At 43.0% G+C, this 15,026-nt stretch overlaps 2 protein-coding genes across 3 annotated transcripts; both read left to right on the top strand.

Annotated features, from left to right (window-relative positions):
• Nucleotides 1-39: 39 nt before the first annotated feature.
• On the top strand, nucleotides 40-7,593 carry si:dkeyp-110a12.4 (pancreatic secretory granule membrane major glycoprotein GP2). Its single transcript, XM_062469211.1, has 9 exons — nucleotides 40-340; nucleotides 677-765; nucleotides 896-1,000; nucleotides 2,778-2,938; nucleotides 3,122-3,257; nucleotides 5,098-5,192; nucleotides 6,493-6,661; nucleotides 6,954-7,068; nucleotides 7,290-7,593. Exons 1-9 carry the CDS (start codon nucleotides 253-255, stop codon nucleotides 7,436-7,438), a joined length of 1,107 nt encoding a protein of 368 aa, XP_062325195.1. The 5' UTR covers nucleotides 40-252; the 3' UTR covers nucleotides 7,439-7,593.
• A 391-nt stretch (nucleotides 7,594-7,984) lies between these two features.
• Nucleotides 7,985-13,640, top strand: fbxo30a (F-box protein 30a). Of its 2 annotated transcripts, XM_062469384.1 has the most exons (3): nucleotides 7,985-8,145; nucleotides 9,171-11,430; nucleotides 11,550-13,640. In XM_062469384.1, the coding sequence occupies exons 2-3, from the start codon at nucleotides 9,241-9,243 to the stop codon at nucleotides 11,751-11,753; spliced, it is 2,394 nt and encodes a 797-aa protein (XP_062325368.1). In that variant the 5' UTR covers nucleotides 7,985-8,145; nucleotides 9,171-9,240; the 3' UTR covers nucleotides 11,754-13,640. The 2 variants fall into 2 exon arrangements, with proteins under 2 accessions (XP_062325368.1, XP_062325367.1); XM_062469383.1 differs by lacking the exon at nucleotides 7,985-8,145 and having other exon boundaries at nucleotides 9,107-11,430.
• Nucleotides 13,641-15,026: the final 1,386 nt, after the last annotated feature.

Raw genomic sequence — 15,026 nt, 5'->3', positions numbered from 1 at the left:
CATGTGTGGAATCTCATTGTTGGGGGAGACATCATTCAAGCTGATGTTTTAGGGCAGGAGGGAGGCTCCCAGTTCATTAGACCTGTGTTTCGAGGGTCGGAGCGAGTGGGGGCACTACATCTCGAGGTGACAACTCACTGTGGTGAATAGGTCAGAAGATTCACAGGTTTGACGAGGAGAAGGGCCAAAAGGAAGCTGCAGAGTATCTGAAGTGTTTGGCCGCAGAGAAGCTAGAGGGAGACTTGTTCAAAGATGACACCTGCCAGCCTGGTGTTTGCGTGGTTGCTCTTCTTTCTAGGGACTGTCACCTCAACTGTTTACCTGGAGTCGGAGGAGGAGGGTGAGTTTACCTCATGGATCTATCAGCTCCAGGTTTCAGCACCATTTAGACAGACATTCTACAGTGTAGCTGTGAAAACATACTGATTTCTGCCATTAAACCTGATGTGTATTTCTGAATTAAATTCATGGATTTGTTATCAAGGTTTTATAGATGTCCTTACAGTACAACTATGTAGTGTATAAAGTGTAACAGATGTGAAACAACTATATTACAAACTAATACGAAGACTGTGTAAAATGCATCCAGTATTGATAGGAAATACTGTTAATTCAGAATCGGTCTCAGAATCAGTCTAGACTGATTCTGAATTAATAACACTTCCTTTTCTCCCAGAGCTCAATGAAACTGTCATCTGTACCAATGACCAGATGGAGGTTGTCATTCCAAGTGCCTTTTTTATCAATAAAGTGCCACCAGTTTACGTAAGTCAATATCATCTTTCTCTTCATTTGAACACAAAATACAAAAGTAATAGCTGGAAGCTCAGCAACATTGAGGTGAAAGTGCAGTTGTTTTGTTGTGTCTTATTTGGATGTTTTTATTCTTTTTTAGGTTTGGGATTTGCACTTAAATGACCCTGACTGCCGTGGCGTTGAGATTAAGGACAATTATGTCTTTAGCATCAAGACAAATCTCTCCGACTGTGGGACCATCATGGTAATGAGTCATGGCGTTTCTGTGGTGATTACATTGTACATTTCACGGTTGCTTGGTCACAGCAAGTATGGAAGAATTAGGTGTTTAAGCAATCAAAGTGTACATTTGAACTCTGTCCGTTGACAAAGGAGAAAAGACATTAGAACTGCTAACATGGAGACAAACTACAGTTGGAATCCTCTTTTAGTGGCGACATAAAATCGCCATGACAATAAATTATTTAATTTTACGATGTGTTCAGTTGTTGTGGGAACTGGTCCTCCGTTTGGCTCTTTCTAGGACCTCCCTTAACTCCTTTGTGCCACCAAAAAAAGGGATTAATTGGATGAGGTAATTAGGTCTTTGCATCATGCTAAAAATAACTAGCAAAACTGGTTGAAAGGAACACTGTGTTTTTCCTCATCAATGTGTGCTGTGTGGACCTCAGTTTCTAGGTTTCTACAATGAAATTAGCTCATGGTATGCAGAAAGACGTAGACAGAACGGGGAGCGAAAGAGGCGCGCACACAGAAGGGGGGTGGGGGTTGGCGTATATTTCAAGAGAAGGGTTGTGTTGTTCCTTTTCCTCTCAGAGCATTGGATTTTTTTATACAAAGCAGTAAGGGGTGCCTCAATGGCCTTTCTGCTCTAAATTATCAGGATTTACATTGAGATGATCGTGTTTTCAGGCCCTGTGAATGGCCAGACCGTAATTCACTGGCCGACTTTGTCATCGCCACTTATTTTGTCCACTGGCCTTCTCACATAGGGCCTGCTCGGTTCTGAGGACTGTTTTAATTTTGGTGTGGTATAAATCTGTACTTCAGACCATGAGTGTCATTGAAATGCTTACTTAGAATGCATAGGGGCATGTCTTGTTAAGTGCACAAAAGGTTAACACAGCTTTGAGGGGGAGAAAATCTCTCTGTCCTCCACAGTTTTATAAGGCTTCTGCATACCAGTCAGGAGAAAGTAAAGCCTGCTTTGGATGAAATTCTGTTGCTAAAGGAAGGGAATGCCTAGTTACCAAAGTACTTTTCACCTTGAGAGCCGAACCCAGGAAAATTAAAAGGAGACGATCCATGCTTTGAGTTCAGTAACGTAAAATAAACTTGAACTACGTTTAAACTATATTGTGTTTCTGTTATCTAAAAGCATGACTTAAAAAAGATAGTAATATTTGTTATAGCTTGGTGTGAAGTTACCCAAGAGGTCCTGCAAGTATCAATGGAGCTGTGTTGGTATTCCCTTCAGTGTTAAGTAGCTGTTGTCTTGATGTTGAACCAAGCCCCAGTGGTGGCCATAGTAGGGGGTGGTGTGTTTACTGAAGGGTAGTAAAACCTTTCTCCACAGTTAGGGCACCGCAATTTATCCTGCTTCAATGTTGATGGAACCCGTCCTCTGTGGCTCTCAACAGGACACGGACACAACCCAGTCGCAGTCTTTTCATCTGACTGACTTTATTGTTTTATCTGCGTCAGTAGCCTGTTGCTTAACGCTGAGTTGGATGACTCACTTTGTTGTTTTTGTATGTGGCTGAAGAGATTAATGCTGTCAAAGTTATAGGTGGATTTGGGAAACCGGAGCTCCATATTGAAAGCTTTCGGTGAAGGCAGAATCGTCTGTCAACCTATTAAGTTCCCTAACACCTCTGTCATGGTTACTTGCAACGTCATGACAACCACTTTGCTTTTCAAAGTGACTCAATTAACCTTGGGTAGATGTTTTCAGTACTACGAGTGTCTGTTGGTCTCCCCTCATGAACATTGTTTTCCTGATTTATTTCTTCCCTCCGCAGGCCTCAGATGATACCCATATCATGTTCTTAAACACCATACGCAATAATGACTCATATGTGGTCACAAGGAACTACATCAACATCACATTTGTGTGCCGCTACCCACTGAACTACATGGTCCAGCAGCCCAATGGTGAAAACATGATTCGTGTGGACGTGAGGTAAGATATGGGTTTCAGTTCAATCTAAATATATAAATATGTCATGTCTGTAATCAGGTGGTGATATTTGTTTTGTATTCATATTTACAATCATTACCATAATTACTACATATTCACAACAAAAACTATTATTATACACATATTTGTATTAAAACGATACTAATAGTTTTGGTGTATTCACAGAACAATTACACTGAACACAGAAGATGGGAACTTCTCAGTGTCTATGCTTTTGTATAAGGACGAAGCCTTTGAGGACAAATGGATGACGGTTCCCTCCCTGACGCTGGAGGATGACATATATGTGAAAGTTTTCATGGTTCGTCATCCACTTTCGTTCAACTCTTACCTTTGAGTGGAAAGACATGTAAGCATGTAGTAGGAGTGGATACGTGAGTAACCAAACACTGTGTCCTGTCATGGAGGTAACCTGAGTGCCAGACCTCTGCTCCCCTCTCTTATCGAGAACTGCCGTCAGTGTATACGTAACTACGTGTACACGTAACTACGTCCTGCGACGTAGTTACAACTTTGGCACTCTCACTTCTCTCTTTCTCCTCTCACCCCCCAGCCCCCCCCCCCCTTCCCTCCCTTACTCTCTGTATTACGATATCTCCACAGCTCAATGTGTTCTCCTACACCCCAGCTCTACCCCTTTGGTCGTCGTAAAAACGAGGTCTTGTATATCGCCTGTTGATGTTCCTGCCTTGTCTTCCCAGAATCCTCTGCCCCCCTCCTCTCCTCCCCCACTGTTGTTTACTTTCCTCACTGAAAGACTGTGATTCCTAATCTGTGCATCCCAAACTGTGCTTCCCAAACCTGTCAGTAATCTCATTTGAAAATGGGAAAATAAACATTTCAGGCACCTCTCTCCCATTCAAATCGGATCCTCTTTAAATACCAATATGCTTATTTCTTAATGTGTCCTGTGTAGGGATGGGTATCGAGAACCTGTTCTTGTTTAGAACCGGTTCCCAGTGAATCGATTCCTTGGAATTGTTAGCAAAATTCCTTTAACGATTCTGTTAACGATTCTCTGTGCCATTGCGCATTCACGAACTTTTATAGTTTATTCAGACAGATTGCAGCAAACATGGCAACTAGGAAGAAGCGTTCTAAAGTTTGGTTGTATTTCACACGACAAAATGACAACAACGCCACGTGTAAAAAGTCTATTTCGTGGAAGGGAGGAAATATTACAAATATGAAGAAGCATTTGAACACACAGCATGGAATGAAGTTACTGGAACGTCATGTCATGCATGCAGCAGCGCAGCTAACGTTCGCGCTTCATCTCCAACTATCTAAGGTAAAGCTAAACTGCTCAAAAGTGATCACAACCACTTGTTACTGTGTAAAGCAATTTGCCTTTATTGTGTGTAGTCGATCTAGTTATCTTCTGTCCCGTCGTTTGAAGCATACATTTTAGCTCCGGCATTCGTCTCCCATTAGTATTGATCTTATTGATCATTTCACGTTATCGGGGCGGCGTGTGTTATCAGCAGACGTTCGCGTGTCCCATTATTAAACTGAGCATATCGATTTTTAATCCATTATTAAATTTAGCATTTTAATTGTTTAACCTTTTAATAGTCCTGTTAAATGTGCCTGAAAACGCCTAAACAACATACCCAAAGTACGTTGAAAGCTGTTGTTGAACCATTTGGAGTACATGCATGTAAATGGTCTCTTTTGAAAGGTGACACTGAAGTTATTTCCCCTGTTAGGACCCCTGTAAATCCTACTGGTGTTGAGTAATAGAAGCTTGAACACAAGGAAACTGAAAGTTTCTATGTCCGACTAGATTTAGTTTTGAAAACAGAGGCCTGAAGAGGCCTAGAAGTGGTAGGTATTAGCTCATTTCAGAGCCAGTCAAAGCCAGTTTGAGAAATTAGTTTAGAACGAGTGTGTGTGTGGGGGGGGTGCAGGACGCACAGACCTAGTTGGCTGTAGAGGGGAGAATCGATAAGAGAATCGATAAGGAAACGAATTGATAAGGAGTCGGCATCATTAAAATCTTATCAATACGCATTCCTAGTCCTGTGCCTTCCTCCTCTGCCCTACAAAACCACAACTATGAAAGACATCAGCTGACTGTCCTTAGTGCCTAACAGTCACGTTCCTAATCCCGAGGGCGCTGACCTCTGTGTCTCACCTAGGTCCCTGCTCATCTGATGCTGCGTGTGGACAGATGCTGGGCCACACCAACCAAGGACCCCTACAGTAACATCCAGTACACCTTCATCAAGGACAGGTTGGTTGTATGTATAATCACACGCACTGTTAAAATACAGCCCGTTTCTTGACTCTAACCCTTCTGTTAGAACTATGCACTTCTGATCCTTGATTATCTGATGTACCCAGGGTTTCCCACAGAAAATGTGTTAGTTACATTTAGTCATTTAGCAGACGCTCTTATCCAGAGCGACTTACAGTAAGTACAGCAAGTAGGGTGAAGTGCCTTGCCCAAGGACACAACATCAGTTGGCATGACCGGGAATCGAACTGGCAACCTTCGGATTACTAGCCCGATTCCCTCACCGCTCAGCCACCTGACTCCCACTAGTTAATGTGGTAAAGTGGGGTTTGCCTGCAGGGGGGGGCAAAGTTTTTCCTCAAATACGTTCTGCCGAGAAGGGAGTCTGGCGTTGGTCACGGTTTGGAATGAAAGGGAGAAAACAAGAGAAGCACGGCAGATATCGCTCCTAATTTTTTTTTTTTTACGACAACGTAGTTAAGGCGGCAGGCGTGTGTTGCTTAGGCGGCCGCCTTAACTGCAAAGTTCTGCGGGAAACCCTGGTACTTATATGGGACAAAAGCATCTACTAAAAGAAAAACTGTCAAATGTCATGGATATGATATGAGTGGTAAAGAGTTATTGACATTGGCTCTGCCATAACAAGTAAGTGCTGATATTGTGACAAATGATAAAGTGACAAATGTTTAGTTTCAACAGGTGTATATCTGGGTTCTGGCTGGATAAATTAGACTAAGTTCATACAGGGACAGTTCATAAATTGTCTGTTTTTAGTCATTTCAACCCAGCTGTTCAGTCTCCACAGTGATTGCTGTTGAGATCTGAAATAAGAGCAAGTGTCTAAGCGAGCTTGCAACACAGCTTTCATGTCTAGTCATGTGACCCCCCCCCCCCTCGTCTTTACCGTATGTGTTTCAGCTCAACAGCTGTGCATGTCCTTGACAACTAGGAAGTATGTTGTACTGTTAGCAACAGCATGACAATGGAATACATTCTAGTGTACTTTAAGAGAAAAAAAACAAATCCATCTCTTCTGTGCTGTCAGCAGTTCTTTTTAAACATTCAAATGTTTGCTCGGTCAAAATGTCAGATATGAGTAATATGTTTCTCTTGTTGACACCCAAGAAATAGCCATTGAGTTTTCAGTATCGCCTTCCCTAATACACCATAAGTCATCTAGTCTAGAGCGATACATCACACACACTCTCAATCAGGCTGTGCTGAACAGTGCTCTTTCTTTCTCTCTGTCTGTCTCTCTCTCTCTCTCTCTCTCTCTCTCTCTCTCTCTCTCTCTCAGCTGCCCGGTGCTGTCAAACGAACAGATGCTGACAGTGCTGAGGAATGGCCAGGGTCCAGAGGCCATGTTCAGGATACAAATGTTCAAGTTTGTGGGCAGCTCTTACACCGACATCTTCCTCCACTGCAACGTCCAGATCTGTCACAACACCCTGGGAGCCTGCCAGCCTGTGAGTGAGCGAGCTCACTTCCTCTCCTCGTACCTGGGACTCAATGAACAGTTCAAATGAGATTTGACGACTTGTGTGATTAAGTGAAGGCTTAGCGTCTGGGGACTGGCTTATTCTAAAGACTTAATAACCCTACAGTAGTACAGCTATTACTGTTGCAAATACTATGTAATAAAAAGAATAGAATAATAATGTTCTATTTTCCATTTCAGTTTATTGCATTTTCTTTCTATTCCGTTATGTTGTGTTCTATTCTATTCAAAACATTTCAATTCTACCGTTTATATGACAGAACTGCTCTAGTGAAGATGGATATGTGCGGACTAGGAGAGATATCCCACTGTCCCACACGGTTTCCTATGGACCAATCAGACGACTGCTCCCTGAAAGTGACCAGCCCAGTTTGAGTATGTATTTAGTGACTGCTTTTGACTTACAGTCTACTTAGACAAACCTAACAATGCCCTTATTTGTTCATTACTCATATTTACTTTGAGACATTCAAAACATTGTCCGCCTTATGTGCGGCAAGGTTATCATAACAAGTCATCATTCACAGAAAGAAGGCCTTGACGTACGTCGGAACACTGCCCGGCTGAAAGCCTCTTCTATTTTTAATGCATTGCAGATGCTGGAGGTATCCTGTCAGTGGAGACGTTTGTCCCCTGGGAGGGCTGCTGCTGGTCCTGCTGCTGGTCCTGCTGCTGGTCACTGGGGTGTTTGGAAGGCTCTGGCTACGTTCCAGACGCTCCTACCCAGCCCAGGAGGCTCAGCTAACTCTGTCTAACATTCACCACATCACTGAGGTGGCATCCTGAGCCCTGTCTGGCTAACACCCCCAGTCTTAGAAGTCTTAAAGAACGTATGTCGACATAACCTGAAAGGCGTGTGTCAACAATCCTCTTGGGCCCCTACACACACACACACACACACACACACACACACACACACACACACACACACACACATACTGCAGTATAAGTATTATATTGTGGATGGTGATGGTCAAATTTTTTTATGTAAATAAAATATCTGTGTTTAATACTTGAAAGATTGTGTTTTGTGATAAATCTGTAGTATAGTTTCAATGTTTTTGTATGAAAGGTAAATAAAAATATATTTCCATTGCTTATTCATTCATGAATTGCGATGGAATACTGTTTCATGTTCAACTATGAAATGCGCCGAACATATTGTGAGATGTAAAAATATTGCAAGGGTATTCCCCAGCTCATTCTATTTTCAGTCTTATCATACGCCAATCCGCTGTTCCGCTGCATGATGACGCAATACTCTAGCGCCCCACTTGTAACCTGCTACTAGCTTGCAACACCGCATATACGCCAACCGACTACAGGCATTAGGAGTCGTGAATATCTGTTGATGTTAACCATTGTTTTGGCTACGCAACAGTTTTCTTATAGTAAACGTGTTCGTTTAAGGATAGGGATAAATACAAAACAGGATTTGGTCGTTTTTTAAAGGTGAGTAGTCCAGCTAACTACGCCGCTAGCTAGATGAACAGTTTTGTGCGACAGCCAAACTAGTGCTAGTGTTATTTGCTAGTTGGTTTGCTACTTTGCTCAAGGCAGCTATACTCTCGTGTTAGCCATTGGTAATGCTACTTAAGTTGTATACAAGTCCGTCCATTGTCAACTAGCAACATACCCCTTGCCAGGTCTCCTTTGTGTGGTTATATGGTAGATAGCAATGAAGGTGAATGCGAACTTGTTAGCTGCTAGCTAGAGCTAGCTACATCTGTAGCTTTGGATTTTCAAGTAAGTTATTTACACGGAGACTAGACTTAAATAGTTAGCTGCAGCTCTACAGTTGGCTTCATGGCTGTTGTTTTTGTTATGTTTGCGAGATTTAGTTAGCCACGTTCATATAGTTATATGGTTACAAATGACGGTGCTAACAATGATTAATGCCAAACCCATTTCTCTGGTGAATAAGTTGTAAGTAAATTGATATCCTGTGTATTTATAGTTGTCCAAAACAAGGTCCTGTCCAAGACAGCCTCGTCATGCCCAGTCAAGACCAGATTTGCATCCTAAAAGCTGTGTCACGACTGTCAGACAGTTAAAGCCATCCTGCTTGGCCGATGTTGTTTATGAAACATTTTCGAGTTTTTGTTGCCATCAATCTTCGTCAAGTGGCTGCGGCTTCTGAGAGACCAAGGTTAAAGGTCATCTTCCCCGGGTCTGGTTGTGACTGTGTAACCCAAGAAGTCTTGTTGTGAAATGTCCCGTGGCGGCTTAGACTAGAGGTTTAGTAAACAGACTCTCTGAGGCCACATCAGGCGCTAAGTTACAGAATGTGATGCCTGTTTTGTGGCACAAGGCTTCCTTACCTCGTGTGGTACTTGACCCATATTTACATGTTTTTCCATGAGGTAGTGTCACAGCATACCTAGTCACAAGTGCAAGTGAATCATTTTGTTTCTTTCCAACGGACTTTAAGGCAAAGCATTTTAATGTGGATAAACTTTTATTTGTGTTATCTTCAGGTTCAACAACAATTCATCCTTGCCTGCGAACACCTCCTCCAGGACTTGGAATACAAAATAATACTTGAAGATGGAGGACTTACATGCTCATTGCCTGAACTGTATTAATCGCAGATGCATGACCAGACCAGAGACTGGTGTTTCCTGTGACCTCATCGGCTGCCATCTTGTCTGTGGCGCTGTTTTCCACGCGTGCAAAGCAGAGGAACATTGTTTACTGTGCCCCTTAGAGAGAGTGCCTTGTCTAAATGTTGGGTTTGGATGCCCCTTCACAATTCCCCGGATGAAGATGGCAGAGCACCTCGAGACATGCCCAGCGAGTGTGGTTTGCTGCACGATGGAGTGGAACCGCTGGCCTGTGAGCTACTCTGACCGCCAGTCCTATGAGAATTTAAGCAAAGACTTTGACGAGGTGGAGCAGCTGGACATGGCCCTGGCTCTGCAGGACCAGAGGATGCTTCTAGAATCCCTCAGGGTCACGACCACGGTGTCGAAGAACGGTGACATTAAACCAGTTGAGGACATTGATAAAATGGCGTTAGTTTCGAGCGCTCCGGAGACGGTGGTTTCGAACGGGATGGTGGAGATGGAGGAGGAGACATACGGCGAGTTGTACTCTGCCTCCGTGGAGACGAGCAGGAGCTTGGTGGCTGCCTTGGACATTCTTTCGAACGCGAAAGAAATTGACTTGATCATCGGGAATTTAAGCGCAGGAAAGAGTGAGAGAAACGGGGTGTTGCGTAATGGAGGGAACAGCGACAGTCACGGCGATTGTTACGTGGATGTTGAGTATCTGAAGAATGTAGACATGAGGGAAAGTGACTCTGAATCAGATGGTGAGTTTGGCGCAGTGGGGGGAGTCGACTGTACGACTGTGACAGAGAAGGGGGAAGATGTAAGCACTTGGGTAGAGCCAAATAAATTGATTGATTGTTTAGATGATGAAGATGGAGGGCTGGAGGATGAGGAAAAGGATTACGTAATGGGTCTTGTAGAGGGTCCACTCTGTAATGGCTTCCACAATGGCAATGATCACAATCACTTGAGACGTGACAAGATAGATCTAGAGAGGGCTGAGAACAGGAGACTTAGAATCAACGGTTCCTCTGAACTCAACAGTTCCCCTGGACTCAACGGTTCTTCTGAAATCCGTCCGCATATGCCTTATCATTCCATGAGTGTTGATCCCTCTAGGCCCCGCCCCTCCAGGCCCCACCCACCACCCCTCCCTCCTCACTTTCCTATTCCGCTGCCTGATCTGGTACCAAACAATGTGTTGCAGCACCTGCCCCTTGACATTGAAGACAGATGGCTGGAAAGAAAGCTACAGAACCTGCAGGTGCTTAGGGGAATGAGTTTGTTTACATTTAACGGGCGCCGGGCACTTCTGTCAGACCCTTACTTGTTCCGAGCCAAGATGGAGGACAAGGCCGTGGACACCTCTGACCTGGAAGTCACTGAAGACCCCATGGGTCTCCACGGCATTGATCTGATAACTGCAGCCCTCCTCTTCTGTCTTGGGGACTCTCCCGGGGGCAGGGGGATCTCCGACAGCAGGTTTGTGGACGGCTACCGCATCGACTTTGGTACACAGACTTTCTCCTTCCCCTCTGCCATCTTGGCCACCAACACCATGGTGGGTGACATTGCTTCGGCGTCTGCCTGCGACCACGCCAGCCCGCAGCTCTCTAACCCCAGTCCCTTCCACACGCTCCGGCTGGATCTGGTGCTGGAATGCGTGGCCCGATACCAAACCAAGCAACGCTCCATGTTCACCTTTGTGTGTGGACAGCTCTTCCGCCGGGATGAGTTCTCCTCCCATTTCAAGAATGTCCACGGCGACATCCACGCTGGCCTCAACGGCTGGATGGAGCATCGTTGTCCACTGGCGTACTACGGCTGCACATACTCCCAGAGACGTTTCTGTCCATCCGTGCAAGGTTCCAGAATTATCCATGACCGGCACCTTGGTGCCTTCGGTGTGCAGGCAGACCTGCCATCAGTGCAACGCGACAACGCCCTCCCCAGAAATGCCTGTCGCTTCGGCTCCCAGTGCGACCACCTCAGTAGCCTTCCCTTCGAGCTGTTGCAGTATGTCGCCAGCTTCCTGGATGGCTTCAGCCTCTGCCAGCTGTCCAGGGTGTCCCGGACCATGAGGGAGGTGTGTAGCAGTCTGCTACAGGTTCGAGGAATGGTGGTCCTCCTGTGGAACAAGGAACAACGTGCTGACGGGTCGTCCTCGTGGCAGATAAACAACAAGGTAGGACGCTCAAATGTTCAATTCACAAAGTCTATGACACGCATACACACACGAGTACGCTAACCTCTCTTTTGGTCTTTGTTGAAAATGTAACAACGTGCGTGAACTTTGTTGATCAGGTGTGGCGATTCAGCACCTCTTTCGGCACGGTGAACGAGTGGAAGTTTGCCAACATCTCCAGCATGGCCAACCATCTGAAGAAGTGCCAGTTCAACACCATCGCTCGTCGGGAGGAAGCCATCCCTCTGCCCTGTATGTGCTTCACCAGAGAGCTCACCAAGGAAGGGCGCTCACTGCGCTCTGTTCTCAAGCCTGTTGCATGAGCAGTCCTTTCACCAGGAAAACATTGTGCTGCTTGTTTCTTCCAGTCTGACCGAAAAAGCCTAAATTGTTCCAATTCAAACTATTTTGGTTTGCTCTTTTGATAATGAAATGTATATACTGAAGATTCACTTTTGACATACTGTGTAAATAATTACTTGCTTTGATGTAGATTTGTTTTGTATTTTTATATGAAGAAGTCAGTACTGTTCCGCAAAGATAATGGAAAGAAAGCGGAGCCTTAAATTATGATAAACACTTGATTTATGGTCATGGGAAAGTTCTGAATATCAGAACGATATTGAGATTTCTCAATATCTCCCTGCTGGAACAAAATCAAATATCTTATCTACAAGCATGGTTTTATAAATGCCCCCCCTTCTCTTTTTTACGACTGACTATAATTCTACATTTTAATACACTGACCAATCCTAAAATGTGTGCAGTGCATGTCATTCTTCTCTAAATAGGAAATTGTTTGGTCTTTTTTGACTGTTTCTCTAAAACGCAAATCTCACTCACAGAAACCCTTATTCATTCTGAGGTTCATTACTCAACTTGTAGCTTGGGATTTATTTATTTAATTATTTTTAACCATTCTTTCTAGCTCAATGTTATGGGTGATTGTGTGGGAGTGTTCACATTTTTCTCCCTCTTCAGTTGATTAGGCTAGAACCACTTGTTTGATACATATTAGTTTTTTGGAGGTTGTGGAACCCTGCAGGTCAGGTATGAAATCAAAACGGTACACATTTCCCTCTGGTATTGAGAATTATCTATCATCATATCTGTGTGTTGCAGTTTCTTTTCTTCTTTTATATATATATATATATGTTTCTTCGCACTACATATTCATTGTGTTCACATTTTGGTGTCTCAGGGTTGTAACATGAAGCTGCAGCAGTAAGTGCTGGCCTTCCCCTGTGGTGTATGTGTTAGACACAGTAGAGGGTACAAAGGGGGAGGCCTGGCACCTTGTTGTTATTATTACTATGTGGTCTTAGGACTGATCACCGTTCAGTATTATTACATGTGTGTGTTGCTGTTTTCTTTTTTTTCTTCAACAGATGTTAATCATGATCCCTGTATTTTATTTTTGACTAATTGAAGTCTCAGATTTAAATGTCAGCAAGTGTGTAATAGGAACATGTTTTAAAGTGTGTTTTAGTGTTTGACTAATTTCCTAAAAGGGAATTGTTGAGTCAAACAGTGTTTGGAAAAGACAGTGAGGTTAGACTTCCTCTACGGATGTGCACATGTGTGGATAGGTTGCAAATATTATTGTCATAGAGGAATAATAAACACAAATGATTAACAGTGAAGCATTTTATGTCCTTGTGCAGAGAATGGGAGCAAACCTCTTCCCATAAGTGAATGAAGTTTAGACAATTAAAAATGAAACGGTTGTGTTTGGGGTGATGCATAATTTGAAGGTTAACTGTGTGTTCTATAATTTTCATGGTATTGTCTGATCTTGGTTTACTTCTGTTTTTTAAAACTTACTTTTTAAAATTTAAAATCCACTGCTCAATTCTTTGATTTATATCTGATTAATTTCAGTACTGGCACATAATTGGGTTTGTTACAATATTGTGTGTGTGATCAGAGGATATTAAGATTTTCTATTAAGTTCATATTTGTCCCATGAAATGATACACCAGTCTGTTTGTAGCATGTGAGTGGAGATGTATCTTTAAACGATTGATTAAAACTAACCAGTGTTTCCCTCAAATACGCTTTTAAAGTTTTGTTATAGCTATGAACAATACAAAAAAACAATGTTCTAAAAAGGTGTCTTACACAACTGTTTATTGAATGGCTGCAGTGTGTACATGCCCTTTGTGTAAATCATCAGAAATTTCCTCACCAATAAATCGTTTTGCAAGTTATTCTGTCCAATTTTCATTTTATATAGATAGTTCTCTTATCTCCAAGCTTTTTGAAAACAACTGTAATATGCTCTGTTCTATTTGAAGTCTGTGCATTCAGTAAAATCACTGAATGAATTAGCAAGGCTACTACAGGATCACAATATGCTTGATAACCTGACAACTAGATGGCACTAAAGAGACATTCACAAAGTTACAGCCTTTAGTCTCCATGAACCATTATGACAACTGTGATGAAAACCCTGTGTTTTTGAAACATGGGTTATGTTAGACAATCCCAATGCATGTATTGGATTTTGTGTATAGGCAGTACAGCATGGCACTTCTTGCACTAAATATAAAACAGTTCAAATCTGTAATCTTGGTGTTAAATGACTGCAGTGAATACCAGCTGTTTGACAACACAATAATATGTACAGTACAAACGTCGATTTGATCATCGATCACAGAAGAACAGTTTACGTATGTAACACGGTATATTATACACTGCCTTGCCCAAAAGAAAGTCACCACCTGGATTGAACTAAGCACATAAGTAAGAGCCTCCCATTGGATAATTACTGCATGGGTGATTACATTTAAGCTGGCAAAAGGTTATTTAACCCTAACTGATAGCTTCTCATTTCTTAAACAACCATGTCGAAGGACACATCCTGTGGTCGTGGAAAATATGTTTAATCTCTTTCAGAAGGGTCAAATTATTGGCATGCATCAAGCAAAGAAAACATCTGAGGAGATTGCTGAAACTACTAAAATTGGGATAAGAACTGTCCAACGGATTGGACTCTGGAGCAATGGAAGAAGGTCATGTGGTCTGATGAGTCTAGATTTACCCTGTTCCAGAGTGATGGGCGCATCAGGGTAAGAAGAGAGGTGGCTGAAGTGATGCACCCATCATGCCTTGTGACTACCATACAAGCCTGTGGGGCAGTGATATGATCTGGGTTGCTGCAGTTGGTCAGGTCTAGGTTCAGCAAAGTTATGCACCCAAAGATTGAGTTCAGCTGACTACCTGAATATACTGAATGACCAGGTTATTCCATCAATGGATTTTTTCTTCCCTGATGGCACTGGCATATTTCAAGATTACAATGCCAGGATTCATCTGGCTCAAATTTTGAAAGAATGGTTCAGGGGCAATGAGACATAATTTTCACACATGGATTGGCCACCACAGAGTCCAGACCTTAGTGGTCCGACTCTCCCATCCTCAATACAAGATCTTGGCGAAAAATTAATGCAGCTCTGAACAGAAATAATGTCATAATCAAAGCTATTAGTGTGACTTTTTCGGGGCCAGGCAGTGTATGAGGCGTTGCAATCTAGATTTTAGCCCATGAAATTTCGTCAATCGAATGTCAGAACTTTCATTCAAAATTGCATTGT

This window comes from Osmerus eperlanus, chromosome 9 (genome assembly GCF_963692335.1).
Source record: "Osmerus eperlanus chromosome 9, fOsmEpe2.1, whole genome shotgun sequence".
NCBI classification, from domain to species: Eukaryota; Metazoa; Chordata; class Actinopteri; order Osmeriformes; family Osmeridae; genus Osmerus; species Osmerus eperlanus.
This window is presented reverse-complemented; position numbering and strand designations above follow the sequence as displayed.